The following is a 27,474-nucleotide window of genomic DNA, read 5'->3' as shown; positions in this document are numbered from 1 at the left end:
GGCGAATGGTAGTGACCTGAACCGGAACATTCTCAGTTCTATAAGTCCCGATTTCAGTTTGATCCGAGTTGACGGTTGAAGAGGAAGACGCTGCCATGATCACAACCAGGCTGTAGGACGGGCACCGGCGGCAGCAAGAAGTACCGACGGCAGGCTGGACCCAGGCGACATCAGAGCAGCAGCAGGAGAGTGGCAGGAGCACCAGGCGGATAGATAGAGAAGGCAGCGGCAGACAACTACTGCAAGCGTCGCCAAGGTCTGGCGATGAAAGCAGCAGGCGATCTGGCGATGAAGGCAGCGGGTGCTGAAGGCAGCGGGCGATGCAGCGGATACACGACCGCAAAAACAGGGCAGAACCAGGTTGTCGGACGATGCAGAGGGTGATGCCGGAGCTTCACGGTGCAAGGGGACCCGTCGGGCGACGCTGGGCTTGGGCGTTGATATCGGACAGAGCGTCGGGTGCGTCGGGCGTTGAACAGAATCAAGCAGTAACAGAAAAACTCCATGACAAATGAGTTCCTCCAGACGAAGGCAAACAGCCAGGGAGCCTCGGGCGACAGCAATGGAGCACGGAGTGGCGGGCGAAGGAACTGGCAGAGGCGACGTCGGGCGAAGGAGACACCACCGTAGACTCCACCGAGTGTTGACGACAGCAGAGAAAGCGAGCAGCAGTCTCAGGCAAAGCTCGCGAAAGATGCACCGTCGGGCCGGGCACAGCAAGTTCCGTCAGGGTCCACTAGAACTTCACGGGGACCGAAAAAACACTCACCAAATAGAGTCGATGGTTCTTCGTCAAATCTGAACAGTGATCTTAAAAACTATTTGGCTCTGATACCATGTTGAAATAGTAAAAGCGTAAAGAACAACTGATGTAACGTGGAAAACCCTCAACAAGAGGGAGAAAAAACCATGGGTGAGGAGGTCGGTGCCCACTAGCCGCCAGACACTCTCTCTCTTAATTCTTCTTTAACACTCAAGATTAGGATTTACAATGGTATAAGTATGCCCAAACCAGGACACACTGGATCGGGTCCAGACCCGGACCCAAACACCAAGATCCGTCAACATTTAGAAATGGATATGATGTTATTTTTTATATTGGGAGCAAGAACAACATTAGACAATGATAGAAAGGAAGATGACAATGGAACATGTGCATTTCCAATATATGTAATGGGATGAGATTTTCCATCACATGTTATAATGCAATTTCTATTTTAATGAGGGGATAAGTTAGTCAATTTACCTGCATTACCTGTTGTTACGAGAGAGAGAGAGAGGCAGCAAAAAAGTTATCTTGCATTACGTGACCCTAATCTCTATTAAGAGATTAGGGTTAGGGAAAATTACAAGAGAAGTCCACTAAAAGTAACAAAACATTTAAAGAGACCTTCCCTAACTTCCTAATATTTCAGAAAACCCCTTTTTTGTATCTTTAACACTCCCCCTCAAGCTGGAGCATATATGTCAATCATGCTCAGCTTGTTACAACATCTCAGGAAATCGCCTATGGGAAGAGCTTTAGTGAGAAGATCTGCTGCCTGATCTTCTGAGGAGACATGAATAGTGCTAACAATTCCTCCTTGAACTAAGTCCCGAATATAGTGGCAATCCACTTCAATGTGTTTAGTCCGCTCATGGAAGACAGGATTGTTAGCGATATATGTAGCTGCCTTGTTGTCACAATACATCTTCATTGGGAGATTCACTGAGACATCCAACTCTACAAGTAGTGATCTAACCCACGACATTTCAGCCACAGTTTGAGCCATAGCCCTATATTCTGACTCAGCACTAGAACGAGCCACAACATTCTGCTTCTTGCTCCTCCAGGAAATAAGATTACCGCCCACAAAGACACAAAACCCGGTAGTAGACTTCCTATCATCTACAGATCCAGCATAATCAGCATCACTATACGCCTCGATGTCAACACATTCTCCTTTCTTGAACCATAGCCCCTTTCCCGGGGCTGATTTCAAGTATCTTACAATCATTAGAGCTGCATCCCAGTGAACTTTTCGGGGTTTTTCCATGAATTGGCTCAACTTATTCACAGCAAAGCTAATGTCAGGACGAGTGACAGTCAAATATAACAGTTTCCCTATCAGAGATCTGTAAGATCTAGAGTCAAACGGCTCTGAGTCATCATCATGTATATGAATGCGAGGATTCATGGGAAGTGTGGCAGGTTTAGCCCCCAATAGTCCTGTTTCCTGTAGAAGATCAAGAGCATATTTCCTTTGAGACACTACAACTCCTTTATTACTACGAGCCACCTCAATACCAAGAAAATAACGAAGTTGTCCAAGGTCTTTCGTAACAAAGTGTTGCTGTAAAAACTCCTTTGTTTGAGCTATCTCTTGATCATTTTCCCCTGTAAGAACAATATCATCCACGTAGACAATCAATATCACAAGTCCTGCTGAGCCTCGCTTGATAAACAATGAGTGATCAAGTTGGGATCGGCTAAATCCACACTTAGATAACACTTCAGTAAGCTTTTGGAACCATGCACGGGGACTCTGTTTGAGTCCATAAATAGCCTTCTTTAACTTGCATACCTTGGAACACTCCCCTTGTCGCTCAAAACCAGGTGGTTGCTGCATATAAACAATTTCAGAAAGGTCTCCATACAGAAAGGCATTTTTGACATCCAATTGAAAAAGAGGCCACTCTCGTTGGACAGCAAGAGAGATAATCAAGCGAATAGTGCCCAACCGGGCCACAGGCGAAAAGGTCTCAAAGAAGTCAACACCATAAGTCTGAGTATAACCTTTTGCGACAAGACGGGCCTTGAACCTTTCAACTGACCCATCAGAATGATACTTGATGGTGAATACCCATCGTGAGCCAACCACATCACAGCGTGTTGGGGGGTCTACCAAATCCCAAGTCTCCCGAGAAAGAAGAGCATCCATTTCCTCCTGCATAGCTTGTCGCCAACGTGGATCTAACAGGGCGTGATGGTGCGAGGACGGGATAACATGACTAGATAAAGCTTGATCAAACTGTACTAAGTGTGTACTCAGATGAGCAGTAGAGACCGAATTAGATATAGGATGTAAGGTACACTGTCGCTTGCCCTTGCGAATAGCAATAGGGAGATCTGCTGCAGAATAGTCATCACTTAAACCTGAGTCAGTCTTATCAGTAGAGCTTACCTCTTGAGACGATGCTGGTGGACGGTCGAGAGAGGGACCTAGACGACGAGTGTAAACCAACGGAGGCTCAAGAAAACGTTCATGTGACCTAGGTTGAGATGATGGAAATGACTCAAGTGACACTGGTGGAATAGGAAGAGGTATAGGTGCATGCATCTCAGATGAAGAGGGACTTGACGGAGGGAAATAAGGACGAGACTCAAAGAAGGTAACATCCGCACTGATAATGTCTTTTTTGGTCACGGGATCAAAGCATTTGTATCCCTTTTGATTAGCTGAATAGCCAATAAAGATACATTTGATAGCTTGGGCAGCCAGTTTGCTTTTGGTCGGGCCTAGGATATGTGCGAAGCAAGTGCATCCAAAAACTTTGGGAGGTAAATGAAATAATGAACGCCCTGGATATAGAATTTGAATTGGAATACGGTCTTGAATGGAGGAAGAGGGTAATCTATTAATGAGGTAACACGCAGTAAGGATAGCATCACCCCAAAAATAGGCAGGCATGTGAGAATGTAACATGAGGGTACGAGCTACGTTTAGGAGTTGCCGATGTTTGCGTTCGGCTACACCATTCTGTTGGGACGTATGTGGACAAGTATATTGAGGTCGAATTCCATGGTCGGCATAAAACTGAAGTAGAATGGAAGACTTGAATTCAAGAGCATTATCAGTGCGAATATTTTTGACAATGAATCCAAACTGAGTTTTTATTTCCTTGATAAATTTTTGAAGAATACATATGACTTCAGATCTTTCCCTTAACAAGAAAACCCAACTGACTCTAGTAAAATCATCAACTAGAACAAGATAATATCGAAAACATGATCGAAAAGGAACCCGACTAGGACCCCATACATCCACATGAATGAGATCAAAAGGACTCTGACTCGATGGACTCTGACTCGAAGGAAAGCTGCTCCGTGTATGCTTGCCCAACTGGCAGGCATCACATAAGAAGGACTCTGATGCAGGAATGTCTGGAAACATGCGACGAAGTTTTGGTACGGACGGATGACCCAATCTGAGATGCCATTGGAAGGGAGAAGGCTTGGAAGGGACTGAAGATGCAGCAACATCAACTGGGATTGACAAAAAATAAAGGCCCTCACGCTCATGGCCGCCACCAATCATCTTCCCAGTTGGTAAGTCCTGAAAAGAACAAGAGTCAGATTCAAAAATGACTTTACATTGTAAGTCGATAGCTAGCTGCTTCACAGATATCAAATTAACAGGAAACTGAGGTGCATATAGCACATGTGTAATAGTGCCTAAATGTGGAAGATAAATATCACCGCTACCCAAAACAGGGGACAACTTGCCATCAGCCAGCTTAACATACTGTGGTGTAGAAAATCTGACAAATGATGAAAAATTTTGTGGTTGATTACAACAATGTCTAGAAGCGCCCGAGTCTATCATCCATGTCATACCTGGATCAGCAGTAGGAGCACCAACAGAGAATGCTGAATCTACAACAGCAGCATTGGTAGATGTAGAGGCAGATGTAGAGCCAGACCTCTGAGCAAGAACACGATCATATTCATCCTTACTTAGGTTAAGAGAATATGACATAGATATAGAAGGATCAGTAGAAGACTCAACCATAGATATTGTTGCCTTTGAATGAGTTGCCTGGGATGAAGAAGGACCTCTGCTTGTGGTGAATCTACCTCCACCACGTCCAGAGGAAACATTAGACCTGAGGTGAGGATGTTTGTCCCAACAACGGTCCTCTAGATGACCAATTTTGCCACAATAAGAGCACTGAAATCTGCCACGTCCAGCACCACGGCCCGTACCACGCCCCCTAGTGCCTCCAAAAGAACTAGGGCCCCGTCCTCCTGATATCACAAGTGCAGAGACTGGTATGTCATGCGTAGTCTGAGAAAGAGTGGCTGCAAAGCGACTCAGCCTATTATACGTGTCTGCTAAATCTGGAAGTTCACTGCCTGTTAGAATTTGAGACTTTGCCACAGAGTATTCTGAAGATAGGCCAGATAAGAACTTTGCCACCATACCAGTCTCAACGTGTGATGCATAACAATGCTGGCAAGGTGGGCGAAGAGCCTTTAACCGTTCATATGCAGCAGTCAAAGTAGCAAAATATTGAGATAGGTCCTGATCCCCTTGTCGAATGTTGCATAACTCCTCTTCTAGTTGTAGGATCTTGATTACATTAGTGGCATGCGAGTATGTCTTTCTCAAGAAAGACCACATATCCTTGGCCTTGGTATAATATGCAATAGTTGGGGCTATATGAGACTCCACACTATTCATAATCCAAGACATAACAATATAATTATCTTCATCCCACGCAGCATATATTCCTTTTTTCTCAATAGGTTCATCCTCCTCAAGAATATATTTCTTCCTATGACCAGCCACCGACATTATGAATACCCTAGACCATATTTCATAATTTGAGCCATTAAGTTTCATCGTGGTTCCATAAGAGAATGAATTCCCAGCCATCTTGTAGTCAGTAGACCCTTCAGATTTACTGTTTTCAGCCATAGTAAATAAAGAAGACCAGATTGACGCAAACGTTTAAAGAAGGAGGGCTAGGAAATTACTGTCACTTCAGATCTGATTTAGCCGATGACAAAAACAGGAATGAACTCCCAACGACTGAAGACTGTTGCTCCCAACGACTGAAGACTGCTGCCACTTATAACAGCAGCTAGTTCTCATAAAACTTCCTGTCCACGTGTCAAAGAAAGCCACGAAATCAAACAAAAACTTGTACTAAGGATCAGCAACAGTCCTCACGCAGCCTTTCTTTAATGAATTTGTATCCACGATCTATAGAAAAAATCTGATCATATTCAAAAAACCTGAATTTATAAGCAGCACATAGACTCCACAAAGCATCCACAACACCTCACGCAGCTTGACTTTACCGAAACTGTATTTACGATCATCACAAACCACAGCGTCACACGTCACGCTGCATCCACAATAGTCTCTTCATACGACCAATATGAGGATCTGATCACGCCTTCCACATAGGCGTGATCAGGTCCTCCTTCTCACGGCACGCCCAACCCCTATTCCCTCACTGTCTCCTTATTGGGTGATAAGAGGGAATAAGGAGTAGCGGTGACAAGGGAGAGAACGAGAGAAAAAAAAAAGAACGAACTCACTTGGCTGTTCGTCGGAGAAGATGGTGATCGCCGGAGAAGGTCACCGGAAAGTGCACTCTGCCGTCGACGCCCACACCGGCTCTGATACCATGTTACGAGAGAGAGAGAGAGGCAGCAAAAAAGTTATCTTGCATTACGTGACCCTAATCTCTATTAAGAGATTAGGGTTAGGGAAAATTACAAGAGAAGTCCACTAAAAGTAACAAAACATTTAAAGAGACCTTCCCTAACTTCCTAATATTTCAGAAAACCCCTTTTTTGTATCTTTAACACCTGTCACATGGGTAGCTGCACCTGAATCCAAGCACCATTCTCCCTGCTCATTTTGCTTTATAGTCATCTTTGAAAATGCGGTCATCAATAGCTGTTGCATATCTTTAGTGGTGGATTTAGAATCACGTCTAACCCCTTTGTTTTTATTTTGAGGATTAAACCAGCATTGTGTCTTCATGTGCCCTTTCTTGTTACATTGAAAACAAATTGGTATTCTTCTTGAAGTATTTAGATGAGACATACCTTGATTATTTGGTCTCAGTAGAATGCCGCGAGCACCATGATTAGAGTTCCCATGGTTCTGACCAAATTTCACATTCATGGCCGACACATTTTGGTAGTTCATTTGATCAGTCCTTTCAATGACTCTTTTCATATTCATTTTGTGTTGGAGAAGTTTACCTTGTAGTTCGTTGAAGGAAGGCAAAATAGGGAGGACCTCAAGAGCTATAATAAAAGCATAATAATCATGCCCAAGTCCACTTAAGGTTTGCTGCACTTTCTCCTTATTAGAAATGTTATTCCCTGAGGCAGCAAGTTGGTCTGCGACAGCCTTAATACGCCCCAAATAATTCATGATAGATATTGAACTTTTGCTCAAATTTTGAAATTCTTTCTTTAAGTACATAATCCGAGCTTCTGATATTTGGGAAAAAGTATCAGCAAGGGTTTCCCATAATTCTTCCGCAGTACAGTTATTAGAAACTAAGAGTAACACTTGATGAGTTAGAGTGGACAAAATATATGCAACCAGACTTTGGTCACGTCTCATCCACAGAACATGCTCAGGGTTGGTGTCTTCTTGAACAACAATGACCTCTCCTGCTTCATTCTTTATTTCTTGCAGAACAGATATTGGTGGAGCCTTTGTTGAACCATCGAGATGTCCAAAGAGGCCTTGACTTCTTATAAAAGGCATGATCTGCCTTTTCCAGATCAGATAATTCTCATGATTGAGTTTTTCGGTAATAAGGTGAGGAAGAAAATTTAAGGACATGCCAGAATGCGAAAGGTTTTCCATGACAGAAGAAAGGAAGAGAAAGAAGACACTATATAACAAGATGTGTCCTTCGGTAGGCAAGAATTACACAAGAGAAAAAAATAAATTCAGAATAGAGACAAGATGAGAAAAGAGTTATAACCAGATCAGACCTGTTGGGCATTTCGTTAGGTAGAGATAACGTAACCTGGCTCTGATACCATGATAGAAATCTAGCACCAATATCTGAGTTTAGAAATCAGTATTCACGCAAGAGGGTAGAGAGAGAAAGAGTGAAACAAGAAGAAGCTGAGGAGAAGAAGCCGTGGCCAAGATGGTCTGCACTGTCCCTATTTATAATTCCAATTCCATAATTCTAAGAGTTTTCAATCGTAGGATTCTAAGAGACTCTTCACATATTACAAGGACATTAAATACAACGTAGAATCATAAGAGACTTTTCACATATTACAAGGACATTAAATACAACGTAGAATCCTAAGAGACCCTTCACATATTAAGGAGACATTAAATACAACGTAGAATCCTAAGAGACTCTTCACATATTACAAGGACATTAAATACAACGTAGAATCCTAAGAGACCCTTCACATATTACAAAGACATTAAATACCTCAACACACTTTGCAAGAACGAGGAATCCTAAGAGACTTTTCTTCAACGTGCTGGGATCCAAAGAAGGATCCAAGATCTTTATTGTTTAACAAGTTCTATTATCAAAAGGTGAAACCTTTATCTTGGCTTTTATACAATAATTACAAGAAAGTGTTTCTTTACATTTTTCTTTCAAAAGTGGATACAAGACAGTTTTCCTAAGCTTGAGTATCCAAGTCTTTGATGCCAAATTTGAATATCATTTTTCTTAATGACATTGCAAGTTGGTTGGGAAAGATCCAAATAATCAACATAACAAAGATAATTGGTTCTAGAACCTTCCCAATTGCCTTGTTGAAAAGATATCCTTAATCAAAATTTGTCTTTTGATAAAACAATATCACTTTCATGGTCAGATATTTGAGAAACAAATAAGAGATTCACATTGAGTTTGAAAAAAACCTTGGATTCTTTTTATTTTGAAGATTTTTGAATTAATAATTTTGGTCAGGATTTTTTACAAATTCAATTTTAAGAGGAATTCCATCAGCTGCTTTGGCAAAGGAGCATGACTTTTGATTAGTATATTTGGTAACTATATAACCATAGCGAGTCATAAAATGAAGCTCCCGAATCAAGCATCCCAGAGTACTTATTTGAGGAAGTTAATGCAATGGTTTCTTCTGAAATTAGAGTAGCACAATTCTTTAGTAATGTTTGAAGTGTATCGATAAGCTTTGGTTGAAGAGCAGTCACAAGCTTGTCAAGTTCAAAAGCATTACTTTCTTCATGTATAACTCTGGTTATACTTCCTCTCTTGTTAAAATTCTTTAGTTTACAAGGCACTTTGGTTTTATATGTCCTTCCTCTGTATGATGAAAACCAATGTTTTAAAACCCAGTGACTTGGGACTTGACTAGGCTGTCCTTGACCCATGACTCGATGGGTCAACTCGGTGACTCGGATTGGGTTAACTATTCTTTTTGAAGAAATAACAATGTATAACTTCTCTTTTAAATGCAAATAGATTGTAAAATGACCTAATTTTCCTTGTATGATTCAAAAACGAGTTAAACTAACATAAAGTGAAGTAATCACTAAGTTTTATTTAGTCATGTGATAAAAGTTAAAAACGTTGCCATTACGACATTGATCAAACTGTTGTTGGTACTCTATAATTGCACACTTCAATATAATTGAATATCAACTATTAAATATCAATACATAAATTAACAACAATTGAAAACAAACATTAAAATCAATCTATTAAATAGGTAATTATGTATATGCTCTAAAAATTAAACTAAATAAATAAGTGTACCTGAGATTGAGTATACTTAACTTTCACTTTGCATTTGTCAAATTGATACACAAGAATCAACTTTCAAACTAATGTTGCAAAGTACAATATCTCAAAGGTCAAAACTAAAATCAGTATTCAAAAATCAAGATCGAAAATGTCTTCAAACTTGAATCTTAGTCTCCAATGATTACGTGTGGATTTCATTTTCTAAGTTGGTAGTGGAGGTAAATAACTCAATTGGGGTAAGTAATTTTCTCATTTTAAAAAAGTTTATTTGAAATTTTGACTAGTGATTAATGATTATGAATTATTATATACTGTATATATTTTTTTAACTGCATGTCATTTTATTCAATGAAGGATTTCTTAAGGGAATAGAGATGCAGGTTGAGAACATTAATGAATGTCAATCTTGTTGATGATGCAGGTGGTGATGAATGTGGAAATGAAATGAAATAAAAAAATTACAAGAAAAGGAAAAATGCATACAAGGAACCTATGTACAAGATATATATATATATATGTGTGTGTGTGTGTGTGTGTGTGTGTGTACATATCATATATATACCAATTACTAAGCATATCCACAATCCACATATACATAGCAATTGTGCTATGTGTGTGTGTGTGTGTATGTGTGCACATGCACACACACTGACAAGTACTTACATATGATCTAACAGTCAGATCAGGTTCTTCTAGTATCTAACGAAACAATTTATTCAGAGGTCTGCTAAAGTAAATCCTGAAGATGACACAAATAATCTAAAGGGCATTTAAGGTAGATTATACTAAAGATACATGATCATATTGTCGATTATTGGTCATGTTGGATGTGCGCAAATAATACTCCAAAACTACCTGCATACTTTTTTTTCCATTGTTTCAGGTTCAGCATTTGTTAGCATTTTTCATGGCCATACCTGAACCTTTGGATCTAGTTTCAGTTGGTTATCCAATGGATGCTGGGACCTATTGGTGTCTGTAGGTAGAACACTCTTCGTTAGTTGAAACTGAATCATTTTCCCTTGTGAGCCAACCATGCCAAGCTGATAACTTATAGTGGGTGCCAGGTGGAATTTGATGGTTCTTTTTTTTTTTCTTTTCTTTTGCCTTTTCTTTTTGTAAAAGAAAACTAAGGTGCCTATTCATTCTGAACTATGCCTGGTGCAACCATCAGAAGTCAAGATTGCTTGTTTGATGCACCACCATTTGATATAGACAAACTCGTTTAGCACATTCTGTTGGTCCACCAATGAGATTTATAATGTAAAACTGCAATTTGCAGTAGTTGAATTTTATAACGAATCATGAAACCCTCTCTACTTTAGAATTAAATTATCACACTTGCAGTTTTTTCAAGTCGATTCCAATTAAGATTGCCAATTAGAACAAAAGTGTGTTTTCCATATCAGAACCTTTGCTTTATGTCCTTGGTGACTTGGTTTCTAAAGTATGTTTATTTCGGAGGTTCATAGTGCTGTGATGCTGCATCGTTTCTGGAGGAAGTGGTGTTTGTTTGTTCAAAAAACATAATTAAATATTATATATCATTTTTTTTCTTTATTTATTTTTTTGCCTTCATTTAGTGAACATGTAATGATTACTAACTGTAAATCATCAATTAGCATGTCATTGTTTGTTTGCTTGAAACTATCCACTTTGAAAGATGGAATTTGATTCATTGCTAACTTTGGTACGGTATAGATTAGAAAAAATACTTCTCTACTGTATGGTGAAGTGCTCCCATTTTATTTGCTAAGACTGCTTTTGGTTCTATTTCTTTCAGGATCCAATGAACTCAATGGTAACATGTGATTACAGGCTTCAAGAGCTTTTTAATTGTGAAAAGTTCCCTGCACTGGGCTTGTCTGAAATGCTGTTACACCATTTCTTGAAGAGATGATGTGACAAAATGTGAACTCTGGTTAGTTAAATTAGGTTTTTCCTTTTTCTACTTTAATAGAAGATTTGTGCTAACTTTCAGAATTGTCTGATAAGTTCTTCGGCCTTGTAGTGGGATGTGTATATCAGCAGATGTGCTGAATATTGCAAGTCCAAGATGACCCTCATCACACTTCCAGTTTGTCATTTGTTTTTTTCTTGATAATTAGCTGCTGGGCTCAGTTTGCGTACTTCAAGACTGGATCTTATGCAAAGCATTTGCAAGCTAGGACTTGTTTATCAGCAACTGGAGCAAGTGTTCCCATTACTTTTAGGATTTAATGTGTAATATGACTGATACCATGCGATAGTACGAATACTGCTCTGCTGGCAGCACAGTCCTGTAGATTGGATAATTGAGCTTGTTTCTAATCCAAAGGCACGAACCCATGTCTTGTCCTAATGCTTATCGTCCTGATGATTTTGTCAGTTCCTGTATCGATTTTGCTTGACACGTTCTATTGAGTTGCATTGATTTTTTATTGGTTCTCTAGCATTATGTATCAATCTCGTAGAAAACAATGCCTATAATCTTTCTCTAGTTGCTGTTGTTGATAATTTTACTAATCTTGGGCAATTTGAAATGTCTGTTGGAAAGGGATTCCTGTGCAGGATAGCTTATATGCTTACTCAATGAGGATTTGTCTTCTTTAGATCAGGATTTAGTACTGTAGTAACTGATAGCGGTCCTTCGCTGCTCAAAACAATTTGGTGTTTGACTTCTGTTTTCTTATATAGCCAGTGCCTTTTTGGCTTCGAGTTTGTAGAGGCATGGGTTTTTTCAATTTTTTTGTATGATAATCATTTGTATGGTATTGTTATAGAGTTTATGCGATGATTGATATACAAAATAAGAAGCAAAAGTTGTAACATGGAAATGATGACAGGTTCTTTTATCTCTCTTTTCATTGGGAAATGATGACGGGTTCTTTTATCTCTCTTTTCATTGTGAATGTCGTGCAGCCACCTCCTGGTCATCTTCAGAAACAATTTCTCCAACTGGCGTGAAGCACTGGCAACAAAGGAGAACGGACGATGTCTTCATAATTTTGGGTGATGAAGGCATTGCATGTTTTCTATGTGCATGATTTGCTTTCGTTCCATTTTGGGCATAATCTGAAGGTAGCTGTTGCAGATCTGCTCCAACAGTGACCCGTTTTGCTGTTGTATTATCACTATACCTTGGGCAACAAATGATGCTGGAAAGGTGCTTGCTCCAAAGTTGTTCTTTTCTGAATGGAGTTCCATTAAATCTGTTAGAACACAATGTCGTACAAATTCAGTAAGTGTGACCTCATCTTGTGGATTTTGGATTTGATGTCAGTATAAGGTAGTGCAAGACAATATGGTAACAAGCAATTCATATGGCTGTACATAGAGTTACTGCCCGTGCAGTGTGGAAGAAAGGACAGGAAACCAAAATTCAGCTATGTAGGATGTTTTATGAAAGTATCTAATGACCTCGCATGTATCTGATATTGGGTAACAAGATTACCACCAAAAACTACATGTGTCTGTGTGTGTGCACGCATGTGTAAAAGTGAGGAATGACGCTTATCAGGCGCTGTCCCACACGACAAATTCAGGCCGTCAAAGCCTTTGTGTGAAACAAAAACTGAAAAGAACTTTTGTGTTGAGGGGGCGGCGTTTTGACCCTCCCCGAGTGCCTCCCCACCTCCCCGATGGTAAGGATACAACTGCAGGGTGTTGTTAGCCGGGTGTCGCGGTGGTCTTGTACCACCAAGAACATCTCGCTGGGTCGTCCGCAGCAGCATGGGAGGGGAGGTGATGACCTCTCCCTTCTGTGGTGGGAGAGGCGACTGTTCTCCTCCCCCACCCATTTCTCAATTTCTTCCAAATAAAGACTGTCAGATCGGCGCACACACACACACACTAATTATTTCTTTACTAGTTAATTAGTTTTCCTATGTTTTTATTTTATTGAAAAGATCTTTGTAGAAATAATTTAAAGGCTCTTGTTTTTATCCCTGATCTAATATATAGAGTAATTGATACCAGACCACTTAGGTCAAAGACAAAACTCAACTTCTTAAATTTGTGTTAAAAAATGTTTTAAACAAAATTTGGAACATCTTATTGTGTTTATAAACACTGGTTTAATATAAGTCATGTTTTAATTCTGATTATTTTTGTGAAAAAAATTATTTTTCTACTAACAACATTTTAATGTCATATGAGTGTGTTCATTGTTGGATTATTAAAGTATGTTTCATATTAAAACACTCTTATGCTCACATCTATAAGGTTAGATTGAGAAAAAAACACTTCAATATTTAATTTTTATGGGTCTAGTTTTTGTTTCTTGCTCAAGTGGTCCGGCATTACCAATTTCTCATATATAGTTAATGGATAGTTGAGAGAAAAACAAAGAGAAAAAAATATAATCTAATATTAAATAACGAAAATATCTATCACATTTTTCTCTTTATTTTTCTCTTAATTGTCCATCATGTTGATCGAACTGTGCAAATTACATGACTAGATGATTCTAAAAAGTTAGAGTCACAATTCAATTTTCCTATATATATATATACAAAATAGTGGCATAGCATAACTTTGATTCTCTATAGATAATTGAACGACGAAAATACTACAACAATCAACAAATACAACTATACAAGTATGTCTCTCGTTTCAACTCCGTCTCAAATGTCCGAAGTAACAATCATCTAGTGGCATCTGAGAGTTAGTGAGCATATTGTCTCTGGATACTAGTTTCCAGCTCATTGCGTCGTGGTCAATTCACTCCTTGGCTAATCTCCCCTCCTAACAAGGTAATCAAAAGCACGAGCCGATAGATGGACAGCTAGCAGCGCCGTTGAGACTTCAAAGGAAGTTAAGAAGAAGTTAGACTTCAAAGAGTGAGAGAGGACTTGTCAAAAATCAAACTTTACTTCATAAATTTAATAAATAAAATGATAGTTTTCTAGCTCTCAAATTTTGATGCACTGTGAGCTATTAGGTCTGTCTATGATACGTGAAAATAATGCAATCTAAAACATAATGTTTGTCAGATAAATTCTGCAGATCGCCTTTTTAAGTTTTTTTGTTCATATTCATTTAAATGAAGAGTTTTAGTGTGGGAAAGAACTTAGCACATAAAATTATGGTGTGTGACTATGGTATAGGAAAATAAATACACGCCCAACTAATGGCCCAACTTCAAACAGCCGTCTATCTTTCTAAACTCATCAAAGAGGCGCTCTTCTTTTACATGAAATTCCCAAACAACCGTTAAATTTAAAAATCTATTAAAACCATGCATTAAAGTACAGAATCACCCTTGTGAAATAAATTTCAAAATTTTTGACAAAAATGGGTGATTCAATACCCGATTTCGATCCCTAGATCATCATAATAAGAAATGTATAATAAGTTGTTCCTCTAATATCTCCAGTCAATATGGATGTAGATCAGAAAAATCCATTTAATCATTGGCTTTAGAAGAGCTTACCGTAGTCGGCAAAGTCGCTAGACTGACTCGAGAACCTTGCCTACAAATCCAGCCACAAGTCAGGGTTTGGGTGAAGCAGAACCTAACTCGTTCCTGGCTCAGCCCGACTTGCTTCTGAGTCACTCGAATCGCCTTGCCTCTCTCAGAATCGCCCAATTTGACTGCAGTAAAAATACATTATGGTTATGTGAATACTTGGCGAGTCAATGAGTCAAGTCGCTTGATCCCATCATTTGTCATTGGAGTCATGACTTACCAACTATGAAATTGACCTTAAGAAAGAAGATATATGCTTCCAACATGTGCCAGACAAGTTTAAGTAGGTAATGTTGCTGCAAAGTGTGCAGCACGAAAGGCGCGGGCCAGTAGCCTGTGTTCTAGTTTCTATTTTTTTACGAGTCGTGCGACCAAATAATTCTACAAATGTTACAACAATGTGTCAATTGCTGATGGGCACATTTGCTTTTTTCTTTTCAATTTTTTTTTTTTAAATGAGACGACCCGTTTGGAAGAAAAATTAGTCAACTTGATAGAAAAATTAGATAGAAAGGACCACTACGATAAAAAAAAATAAAAAAGTTTCTTTCGTGAGAAAAATAAAAAAAAAATTTGTTGGGGGATCTAAATATTCGTTTTCTCGATCTTAAAAGTCCTTTCATCAGTGGGAGGCAGAAAGGGCGGATCAAGTGAAGATGTGGAAGCTTATGAGATCGTCGTGATTTTTCAAGCGGCTGAAGTTAGAGGGACCGTGCCTTGTGAAGCAAAAGAGAGGCTGTCAGTACTGGGGATTTACCACCTTACTACTTCGAATTTGATATCCCGGCTGACTGTCACTACTGGGGATTTACCACCTTACTACTTCGAATTTGATATCCCGGCTGATCTCAAATCTTTCTTAGGTAAAATAAACTGTGGAGTTTAGGGGGGAGAGAGAGAGAAAGAGGGAGAGAACAAAGGTGCCGTGGGTTTCTCAATACAATATTAAAAAAAACAAACAAAGAAGGATGAGGAAAACAAAACCCTCGGCCGTGGGTGGAGGTTTTGCAGTAAAGATGAAACCCTTGGCTTGCCATGTTTACAAATAAACATAGAATGAGAAAGAAAGAGAGGAGGGGAAAAGAGAGGAGGGAAAAAGAGAGGAATTAGAAACTACTGAATGTTATTTGAGGGTTTCTTGGCATAGAAACAAAACCCTCTGCCAACAGCTAAGGGCATTATCTATATATATATATATATATATATATATATATACTACAAAAGAAGATGCCAGGGGCCTTCAGTCTTGGGTTAGCATAAAAAGGGAGGAGAGAGAGAGAGAAAGACATAATATGCATAAATTACTAAACCATGGTTGAACCAAGTTAACAACCTGAATACAATAGCAGAAGAATGAGAGAGAGAAGGGGAGTTGATGCCAAAACAGAAACATGCATTCTGGTACGGGCATCGTGGGGAACATAAAAACCCCAAAAAACGTCTGTAAAGAAAGCATTAAAAAGCCCAAAAAGACTAAGAAAAACTCTTTCAAGCTAAGCAGTCCTAGATGTTCTTTTCAATAAAATTTGCGTTTCATTAGTAAGCACTGTCAGACGAGGAGAGGATGTCGGCATGAATATCGATATGCTGAAGGGCAAGGGCAAGAAGCATAGGAGGATCTTTGTCGAGGGTACTGAAATGATAACAGTAGACAGACACCCAAAGGATGTGCACATGAGAATCGAAAGTCGGAAGGCGATGAACAAACAGACCAGTGAAGACACTTTGATGAAAAAAAGGGTCCTACAAAGGACGAAGGAGAGGGATAGAAGGGCTACAGGACCAAACGTCATGAGGGCGATGCCGGACGAAGGGAAGACTAATGGTATGACAATACTACCAACCATGGTCGCCACAAACACAGAAAGAAGAAATCTGATAAGATCGATGCTCACATCCTGAGTATCATCAGCTATCCTCAGGGTAAGAGATGTGGGCAACATCACCAACAACCAGCAATTGGAAAGAGAGGCCCAAGCGACCAAAGAGCCATCGATGCCCTCCCAACAAGAAATGAAGAACTAATACAAGAGAGGGCTGCTTAGAATTGCAAATAAGAACCTCATGCAGAGGAACTCAACGAAATTGCACACATTAGGGAGAAGGGGAGCTTACCGACAGATACCAATATGGAGAAAACCAGAATGGGAAATCTAGAATTGGAAATATATTTTTAGAAATATATTTCCTGGAATAAAAGAATGAGAAAAACCTTTCCGATTCTCATTTTGATGTGTGTGTGATGACTGAGAAATATATTTCCAAAAATATATTTCTGTATTTGATGATAAAGAAATATATTTTCAGAATTTTTGTGTGTGATGACAAAGCAGTCCTTCAACGCTAGAATCCAGTCCTATGGATTTAAGTAATAACCTGCATCAACGAGAGTATATAGGTGGGCCAAAATTTCAATAACGTGAACAGCAATCACCCAAAAAAGATATTTGCATGGATGAGGCATTACATAGGATAAAGAGAGAAACTGGGTCATGAAAAAACAGAAAAAAGGGGCCCTGCGAAGTAAGAAGTGGAAATGCCAGCAACACAATTTCAGTACATTTACTACTGATCACGGTACAAAATTGATATCTTAACTTTCATCTCTCCCACCCGTGACGCCCATCAATGCGCTAGCTGGGGAGGTCGCCAACTTTCACAATTCACAGCATCAGTTTACAAGGGAAGGGTGTTAAATAAAAAGGATGAGAACTAGGGACAGCTATAAACAACGTCTGAGTCTTATTCCTGCTCATGACCCCACTCTGCCGGCCACCACTCTGGACGACCAGCTTTCGCATGGACATCTTCATGCTCCTTAATTCTCAAGGAACTAAAGCTTTTAAGGGCTTCTTCCAGTCTCAAAACACCTATGCCTCGACGGCCAACTGCCTTGTCACTGAACCTAATCTGTTACCTGACAAATTCACAACTTCTGCTCCTGTACCGACCTTAACTTCCATCTTTGTTGCAGAAAATGAAAACAGAATTTTTCACAGTAGGCAGCTGTTATAGAGCATAATATTTTTTTAAAGGGCATAATATTTTTTACGCCACAAAGTCTGGGGTAGCTCTGCCTTTGCTGTATATTTTTACCATCCCTCAACCTCTTCTATTTCCTCAGAAAACATGCAGTGAGTTATCAGTAGCCTTCAGATTGACATTTTAATTGAAACTCCTACTTTTCTTTACTCAGAAACATACTTGTAGACCACTGATTGCTTTATCAAATAAAAAAGCACAAGGCATTAGACTGATTCTCTGCATGTCAAAGAACCATCAGCAAAGAAAAGAATGGAACTGGTGGTGGTAGGAACCTCATGTCAATGCTTTTCAAAGTCATAGAGCACGCAAAACCTTACCATTTCATAAATGCTAACTGCTAAATCTATAATTACAATTCACCTGAAGCTGACTAGCTTAAGCAATTAGACAAGCCTGACAGCCTAGGATAACCTAGGCAGAAGCCCCAAATAGCATTTGACAACATAGCTACAACTCAACATATAAGGAACTTGTTAGAAGGAACTTATTCAATACTCAGCTATGGACAACAACTTAGTAATGAGAACGATTAGGCTTCCAATGAATATTTTCATCAAGCACGATCTGTGAAGACCAAAGTCTGAAAAGCTGGTCTGAGATAGGTATGAGAAGGAAAATCATAGTTAGGATTAACAGGAAAGGTATCATAAGTCAAACAGCAACAGGAAAAAGTTTGTATGCAGTTTCCTCCATTTGAAAAAAAATACAACATCTTCTAAATAATTTTAAGCAGCATTAACAAATAGACAAAAGCAGCGAAATGAATATCAGTGCACAAATGATCTTAGGCAAAAACCAAATGCATGATTCACCTGAATTTCTTCATCTATTTTTAACAACAAAATACAACATCCAATTCACAAACTGAGGGGAAAAATCCTAACAGCTTTACCTTTTAAATCCAAAATATAGCACGAGAAACCGGCTGAGTTGCGCTGGTTGGCTGTGGCATGCGACTCTGCATTGAAGGCTATGATGGTGGACTTGGGCAGCTTCTGGACAGAGAAGCCGGAGACAATGAGATTCTGGACGATAGAGGGAAAGGAAACCCCGAAAATTTTCCTTGTTATTCGGATTCGACCGCTGAACTTCATTCAGAAAATCCTATCCGAAATTTTGTGCGCAAGCATTTCAACATAACAACAAACCCAAAATTTTTTTACCCATGATTGTACCTTCATTTTGTGCGCAAGCATTTCAACATAACAACAAACCCAAAATTTTTTTACCCATCATTGTACCTTCTTTGAGTCGAATTTGGGGACGAGAGTAAGAAGAACCGCCGTAGGGAGAAAACACGCGGGATGAATTCCATGTCCAAGCCTGAGGAGCCACGTAGAGGAAGAACCGCACCACTCGATAAAAGGGAGAGGTAGGGAACAGATCGGAAAAAAATCGAATATGGATAAAAATTTAATATAAATCGGATCGAATTGGGATTTAATAAATGGCATTCGTTCGGATTCGGATATACATAAATTATCTTTTATCTAATACTGAAAAATGGTAAAATCGGGTTCAAAAATTTGGATTCGGATTCGGATTCAGATATAAATATAAAAATCGGATTCAAATTGTAAAATCGGATTTTGGATTCAGATTCAGATATGACTTTGCTTTATTCGAATTCAAATCCGAATTCGAAACCGAATATATGAATATCAGAAAAAGTAGATATGATTAAAGATGTATCCGATCTGAATCCGATCCGTTGACATCCCTAGTTGCGCAGCGGGAGGACGGAGCTTAGCAAAGGAGGAAGATGCGAGCGTGCCCCAACGGTAAAAAAAAAACGAAAACATATTTCCACTTAGCGCAGTAGAAATATATTTTCAGAAAAAAAATTTCGAAATCGACCTCTGTCATAAATTTTTTTCCTGGGTTGAAAAAATAAATTTTTAAAATTTAAATTTTTTTTCTTGTTCAACAATATATTTCGAGCTCATCAAACGGGGCCCTACAAAACCAAAAAAAGAAAAGAAAAATGATGGCATTTTGCATGCTGGGCTATCATGAACTGCTGGGCTATCATGAACTACAACAGTCTAAAGTCTAAAGGACCACTGCATTATTGTGAGCGGGAATGCAAAGGGAAAGCATCTGAAGGCGGTCAAGACAGCAAAACAACACACAAAGCAACTACCTCTAGCTAGAGGCCATCGACAAAAGGACTGGGGCATGGAGAATAAGATCGATGAAGGCGGCGGGTTGGCAAGCAATCAGAGGAATAAGGCAAAAGAGTGGTGACTAATGATGCAATTTGAAGCCTTTCTATGCCGATGTCAAAGATCAGCGCAACAATTTTATCTTACAAAGAGCACAGGTAAGCATGCACAAAGTTGAAGCATATTCTTCGACACAACACAAGATCGATTATCTAAAAGATCTAAAGATTTGAGAAAATATTTTGTTAAGTGGGTGGATGAAGAGCGGTGTACCTGGGAGTATGCGTTTCAGATGAAGCAGCACTACTCAGAAGAAGTTAAGGCATACCACGACGCATTTGACGCCAAGAATAACACATGATTTGAAGGAGAACATGTTCTCCAATGTCTGTATATGCATAGTATTTTCTTTTGTTTACATGAACCATTTGTATATACTAGCTCACTTGTAAGGGAGTACCCTCCCACTAGCATAAGTATAATGTTTGGAATTTTTTTTTTTTTTGGGTGTTCGATATAAGAATCATTGTATAAACCTTCATATACCCTTGTAAGTGAAATCGAGTCAATCTCCTTATTTACCTTCTCGTATGATGTATTGCCTTTATAAATGAATGAAAGAGTTCATTACAACTGCTTCTCCTCCTTGTGTCTATTAAGTACTCTTTGTTTTCAAAGTTATCTACACACTTGTTTACCCTGTTAGGCTTGTGGCAATTTAAAGGACTACGGCACCGCATGGGTCGGCGAGAACAATCGCCGCATGGCATAGGTAGTGACAACAGTAAAAGGATGACAAGAAAGGCATTACAGCAACATAAGACAATGAAATAGTAGCCAAACTCTCAGTGACATTGAGCAAATAGTAATTGTTGAAGCAAACCCAATAGTTAGGTAGTCGAGGCTATGTGACAGTGAAGCTGACTATATGCATAGGCTGTGGACGAAGACTCATTCACAAGCCTGTGATGGTGCACACATGGTATTTCGTGATTCACAACAACGAATCGGGATCGGCAGCTGCCGAATTGGCTTGAAGATTAAAAGACGTAACTGCCACACTATTTGTAATGGGTGAAAAATGATATCGAATGTCGTGCATTAGCAAAATTCTGAGACTGTTCATTTATAGGGGGGCATCACTCAAAATTTGTCTCATCTCACGTTGCCCAAGTATATTATTATTTAAGCCGAGAGAGACAGACTCGTGCACTATTGCAGCGATATGAGAGGAGTGCAAACACCTCCTGAAGCCCTGAAGATCTCTTTAATCGTTGCTATCACCATTGGACACACACCCAAAGTTTATCAACACAATGAATAGTTACTCCCTTTGCCTAAATTTTCATTCTCTATTTCAACATTGTCACCCAAACTTTGAAAAAAAAAAGCATTTGGGTGCTATTTGCAGATGCATACTGTCTTGTCCTACGACTCACACGATATTTTCAAACCACAGCGCACAAGCAACATATGTATTCAACATAAGGGTTTCTAAATAGAGTTTTAGGTGGTTCATGCAATACATCTATCGTGCACGACATGCAATATCATATGTGTTGGTCGTATACAAACTCGAGCACAATATTAGACATGACAATATCTATTTGTTTCTGTTCGAAGATGAGTCCCACCAGCTCTTTTGACATAGAGGTAGCTGAGTCTCAAAATTTATTGGTTGAAGAAGACACCGTTGTGGAGGATGTGGGTGTATTGTTGTTGTAGAATGTGGGGGTCAGCCTAGCTGAGATGGAACAATAGGAAGAGTTACTTAGGTGATATGCATGGACTACAGTGGGCACAGGTAGTAGTGGAAATAGAATGTATAGATGAAAAGGAAAAAAATGTAGTAACAGATGTTGAGGAATACAGAATGGAGGCGATGAAGGAAGAAAAATAAGGTGATAGGAATTTGGATGACTAGATAGATCTGGAAAATACCTGTCTCTTTGAGCAATCCATCGTTAAAATGAAGAAGAGACAGATTGTTCTTGGGTAGAAAGTTAGACAAAGTACGAGAGAGAGAGAGAGAGAGGTTTAACCGGAGGAGGAGGACATACACAAGGAAGAAAAGAAGAGGTAGAGAGAGAAACTTCTTTTCACGTACTGGAGGAGGAGGAGGAAGAGGTGGAGGCTGGAGAGATGAGCATAGAGGTTGACACCGGTCATTAGATGATAGATATGACCGTATGTGGAGGCTGAAGGAAGAGAACAATAACAATGCCAAGGAAGGAGATGACAAGGAGTGGCACTGGGATATTAGCCTTCTTACAGAAAAAAAAAAAACAGCTAAGTATAGCCAAATACAGGGAATAGGGCTGAACACGAGCCGAGTCGAGCCCGAGCTCGGTCAGCTCGAACTCGGCTCGTCTAAATAACACACGAGCTCGACTCGACTCGAACTCGATTATAGCTCGACTATCCTGGCTCGAACTCGACTCGATAGTCAATGGTCGAGCTCGAGCTCGGCTCGATTAAGCTCGATTAAGCTCGTTTACTTGCATCCTAACTTGTTGAGCTCGAGCTCGACTACGGCTCGACTATGTGAAGCTCGATAAGGCTTGATAAGGCTCGAACTCATTAACTACTCGATTAATATTACTCATTTCTGTAGTTTTTCAAGAATAGTTTCTTTTTAATGGTAGGCAGCCACGGCGAATGGACTAAGAAAACAATGACAGAGACCAAGACAGAAAAATGTCGGAAATAGAACACAGATATCTCTCTGTAATTGCAGTGAATACAAAGCTCATAGCAAGATAGATGAAAGCATTCAAATTATTGCATAAACTAATAAAAAGGTGCACTTTTAAAAGCCCACCAACACCAAGATTGCATTCAAGCATTCAAGCACCAGATTGCAAGATTGAACAATCACATCAGGTGACTCCACATCCTGGGCTGTAATTGCTTAACTTGTAGCCAAAACATGAAATCAGCAATTATGCCAACTTACCAAATCATGCAATGAGATTCAAAAAAAGCACAAGGAGTATGAGACAAAAATGGAACAATAACATGAAACGCCTAAAACATCCAAGTGCTGTTACCAGTTACTACATAGCTGAAACATTCATTTCATGGAGCATCGTGATAAATGCTAGTTGGGGTACATTACAAACCCTGTAAATCAGGCCCAACAGATCATAAAATCAACAGGCCGACTGCCTTAACAAGTGCAAAACAGTAATTTTGGACAACCAATCCAAAACTAGAATTCTCACACTTCAAGGAAACAGAATTACATTGAAGAAGGGCACGAGCAAAGGCACCCATGCCATAGAACTTACAAACATTAAGTAAGATGAAAGCATCTCGTTGTTGGAACTAGCCAATGGCTAGTCGGCTGATACAAAGGCAGCACAAAATCTTCCATGACATAATCTTCCTGCTATTAACATGTTTGTTCAGCCCTTAAGAAACGATAGAAACTCCGTACCTGCAGGAGAAAAAGAAAAATTGCTTACTGATTGTTTTGGCTGATGAATTTTGCATTAGAAGCCAATCCAAGAGGTACTTAAAACACTAAATCCGACCAACATGTTGACAAGTTGTCGTCTTACAGTAGAAATCTAATACTGGAATTGCTGGAAACCTAATAATAGCAGGAATGATCTGTAGAATTAGAGATTCTCATCTAGCAAGATATGAAAGATGGTTCAAGAGTTAAAGCTTTATAAGCTTTCAACAAGAAAGAATGCAACAATAATAACTCACCCCACTGCGAACTTTCTTTAATAGCTTAACTTCACCATCAAGAAGTTTTCCATCTGAAACAGACAGTAGAAAAATAAGCAAAATGAATAAAACCAGTATACAGAAAAAGATCAAGAAAAACTACAAGTGGCAACTGAAACAGACACTAGAATCACATTAGATCAAGAAAAAGAAGAAAACAAAACAAAAAAAAAAAAAAGCATTACCAAGAGGCAGCTTGAATCATTCTAATGATATATATTCACTTGATTCATCCTCAACCTGAAAGAAATACATATAGTCAATTAACAAATGATTCACAGTATATTTAATGAATAGAATTCATTCAAAATATACTTACTTGTGTTACAACCTGAAAGCCCTTGACTAGTTTCTGCAAAGAATGAAAAATATCATAGGCTCATAAATATTGAGTTTATGATATAAAAAGATAGCCATTTATGTGCCCACTGCAACGAAATGTGCCCTCAAAAGATTGGCCCGAGTCCCTTAAAACATGTGAACGTCATGTTTGCTCAATCCAAAATTATGTATAAATATATATTTTAGAATTTCATTTTCTGGAAAAAAAACTCAGAAAAATATCAGCATCAAAATGCATGAACATTTTTAACTATGAGTTTAACGTGTTCAGGATAGGGCTATACACCAGCCGAGGTCAACTTAAGATCGACTCAACTCAAAAAACTCAAGTTCTATCGAATAGGGTCGAGCTCAAATCGAAGACAAAGGAATGATACATCAAACCACTACTTAAAAGAACGCGTATATCTCTGTTTTATATGTACTTAAAGACAAAGGAATGATACATCAAACCACTACTGGAACTCGAAAAGGAAATGAAAAATGGAGAAGTCATTGTTAAAAGGAAATGAAAAAATTGGCAGTTAGCAACGAAGAAATTAACTGTCGTTGTTTGGGACCAGCGACTTAGCATGGATGAAACATAAAAAAACCAGCACACATGAACTATGCAAACAAGCCCCCTCCCCATAAGCCTAATATTGGCAACACATGACAGAAACCTCAAACTAAACATCATATAAGACAAGCAAAAAGAAAGAAAGAAAAAAGCACAGAAACAGTCAAACAGTCGATAGTTTCTCATTCTTACAACGGAAAAAATGGGAAGCAGAACTTTAGTGACGAAACAGAAAACCCAAAAACAAGAGTAGAGGACTAGCATATTGAGGTAGCAACCGGAGAGAGAGAGAGAGCCCTACCGATTCACGGAATCAACCGGAGGAGCAAAGACCCGCTCGCTGCCGGACTGTCGGATCCATCAAAGAGAACCGGAGAGGAAGATCGAGGGACGCCCTCTAAACTTGAATCTGCACTGGAGACGATGTGTTAACATTCAAATCAGTTGTTATACACTTAGATCACAATTGTGTTAGGAATCCAACAAGAAATGGGGTAAAAAACAGATGAAACAGATGAAATCGAAGGCGGAGCAGCCGGCTGACCTTGAAGGCTGAAGTGGCCCACGGACGCGGCCCGCGGACGACTGGTTCGGTGGTTCCTCCTGCAGACGTCGGAGAATCCCGGACGGGAGAACTAGAGAAGAGAAGAGTTGATGAAGTCGGAGAGATCGAGAGGCGACTGGCGAGAGAGGGAGAGTCGGAGAGAGCGAAAACTTCAAAAGAGAGGGAGAAGTGAGATTCGAGAACGAAAATGAAATGAGGAAACCCTAAACCTCGTCCCGCTTTGACGCTTTTTCATCTGAACCGGTTTTAAAAAAACCGGTTCACTAAATAATCGAGCCGATTCGAGCTTTAACGAGTTCACTTACATGAATTCGAACTCGACTCGATTAATTAAACGAGTCGGCTCATCAACTCGAGCTCGACTCGTTTAACTAAATAAGCGGCTCGTTTAAACATACGAGTCGAGTTAAACGAGTCGAGTTCGAGTAGCTCGACTCGTTGAACAGCCCTAACAGGGAAGCAGGCTGGTGATCCTTTGAGGCAATGCTTTGTCGAGAAGCAATTGCTTTGCTTTGTAACTTTGAGGTACGATAATTGGATTCGTAACTTGTGCGATTTTGTATTCAATATTGTATTCAGTCAGTGCGATATAGAACTATTATTTATGATATGTGTGCAATAATATCTTTGACATGTACCAAAAATGTGATGTATTCAATTGTACAATGTTTTTGGTTTGGTAGGACATACTTAATGACTACCGGAAGGGCACCAGCCTGCTAAGAAATGGAACTATCGAATGAATACATTCATATTCGATGGATTTGAGACGACCATGACGAGGACATGACTAACATTTAGTCATGAAAGAACTGTCATGAGAATGTAGTTGTGGGAAACTCTTACTACAATATGAGAAGCAGGTATATGGAGCTGGTTGGCTTGCCAGATCTTGAATTGCACAATTGTCCATTTGGGAAGTGGAAGACTAGGATGATTGCCGTCATGCACCTATGCAACAAATGTATGAATAAATCAATGACCTATGTGTCACTAGAAGCTGACAAAGAAATGAGATTTTTTTTTTTTTGTTTTTGCACGGTCTATATATAGTGAGAATTTTGGCACAAGAATAAGTTGGAGGTATCTGCAATTTCTTGAAGACTTAACAGTGGTTGACAACTAAGCATGGAGCAAAACAAATAACGTTCTCACAACTACTTAGTGTATTTTTATCACTCGTACATTTTTTAACACTAAATCCATGTCCCTGAGCATAAAAATTTGTAAAACATGTAAGCATTGTACTCGTCATCAAATAGCATGCCTATTGCAGGAACTACATCTATTATGACACCTGCATATGTAGTATTATCGTTCATCAATTCACGGGAATAATTACTGGGCAATACTTTCCTATGAGCCTTCGGTTACATGTAACTAACGCTGGTTCTCTTCGAATATTCACGTTCTTCCACTTCTGATTCAGATTGTTCGCTGCTACTTTCAAATGATGATGAAAAGATGACAGCCATGCCATCTGCAGTGTGTGAGAATCATGCTTAAAATCACATGCTCCAGAAAAGTGCGACGTAGGGAAGATATATGCTCATTTATTCTTTGTTTTTTCGTTTCATTTCTCATGCAAGAGCTTTGCAGCAGTTTGTTCTTTTTTCCAACCTTCATGTTGTTTGTGCTTGATGATGAATTTTCTTCGGCTCGAGTGATAATTCTTTTTTGTTTGGTTGAGTCAGTACACTAAAAAAACATTTAAGTTATCGCAATAAATTCTTCCTTTATTGAAGACAATATTCCAACGTAATTTTGAACCCCACCTGTGCACGATTCCATATCGAATCTCGAAACCTCCCGATACCATGTGGCAGCATCACAAGAGTATTTTCCACAGACCGGTGCACACAGTTCTCTCTCTCTCTCTCTCTCTCATGTAAGGTTCACAACTTCAAATGAGGTTCCTCAAAAGCTTGGTTTTCTATAATCCTTTGACCTAAGGCTAAGATCAGTATATCTAAAATTAGTCCCCAATATAGGAGAATGTAGAATATAAAGGGCAAAATGAAGATTTCAACTATACTCTGGGTCAAACACGATCTTTAACTTGAAGATCATGAATTTGTTGTCTTTTGCCATATGAACAAAAGTTTGCTACATAAGAATTCCTAGA

The 27,474-nt window shown here is 39.2% G+C and overlaps 2 protein-coding genes and 1 long non-coding RNA gene across 10 annotated transcripts in view; 1 reads left to right on the top strand and 2 right to left on the bottom strand.

The window, feature by feature from the left end:
* LOC116254538 (uncharacterized) overlaps positions 1–12,527 on the top strand; it is a 38,975-nt gene extending 26,448 nt beyond the window's left edge. Inside the window, exons 5-6 of one of the 3 annotated variants that reach the window (XM_031630007.2) lie at positions 11,270–11,407; positions 12,388–12,527. In XM_031630007.2, coding sequence (XP_031485867.1) covers positions 11,270–11,386 — 117 coding nt within the window. In that variant the 3' untranslated portion in view covers positions 11,387–11,407; positions 12,388–12,527. Of the gene's footprint in view, positions 1–11,269; positions 11,828–12,387 lie in introns of those variants that run through there. The other 2 variants (XM_031629999.2, XM_031629991.2) reach the window with 2 other exon arrangements.
* Positions 12,528–12,548: 21 nt separating this feature from the next.
* On the bottom strand, positions 12,549–19,369 carry LOC116254558 (uncharacterized). Of its 6 annotated transcripts, none has more exons than XM_031630019.2 (3): positions 18,873–19,369; positions 14,900–15,060; positions 12,549–12,677 (listed from the first exon to the last, which is right to left on the bottom strand). In XM_031630019.2, the coding sequence occupies exons 1-3, from the start codon at positions 19,072–19,074 to the stop codon at positions 12,672–12,674; spliced, it is 369 nt and encodes a 122-aa protein (XP_031485879.1). In that variant the 5' UTR covers positions 19,075–19,369; the 3' UTR covers positions 12,549–12,671. The 6 variants fall into 6 exon arrangements, 1 of the variants encoding a protein (XP_031485879.1); XR_004172705.2 differs by lacking the exon at positions 12,549–12,677 and adding an exon at positions 13,987–14,269; XR_007572878.1 differs by lacking the exons at positions 12,549–12,677; positions 14,900–15,060 and adding an exon at positions 17,505–18,573 and having other exon boundaries at positions 18,873–18,975; positions 19,222–19,369.
* A 4,491-nt stretch (positions 19,370–23,860) lies between these two features.
* On the bottom strand, positions 23,861–25,196 carry LOC116246019 (uncharacterized). Its single transcript, XR_004170636.2, has 4 exons — positions 25,086–25,196; positions 24,203–24,235; positions 24,069–24,123; positions 23,861–23,915 (listed from the first exon to the last, which is right to left on the bottom strand). It is a non-coding gene; the product is annotated as an uncharacterized LOC116246019 (long non-coding RNA).
* Between the last annotated feature and the right edge of the window lie 2,278 nt (positions 25,197–27,474).

Source organism: Nymphaea colorata, chromosome 1 (assembly GCF_008831285.2).
Source record: "Nymphaea colorata isolate Beijing-Zhang1983 chromosome 1, ASM883128v2, whole genome shotgun sequence".
Classification (NCBI taxonomy): domain Eukaryota; kingdom Viridiplantae; phylum Streptophyta; class Magnoliopsida; order Nymphaeales; family Nymphaeaceae; genus Nymphaea; species Nymphaea colorata.
This window is presented reverse-complemented; position numbering and strand designations above follow the sequence as displayed.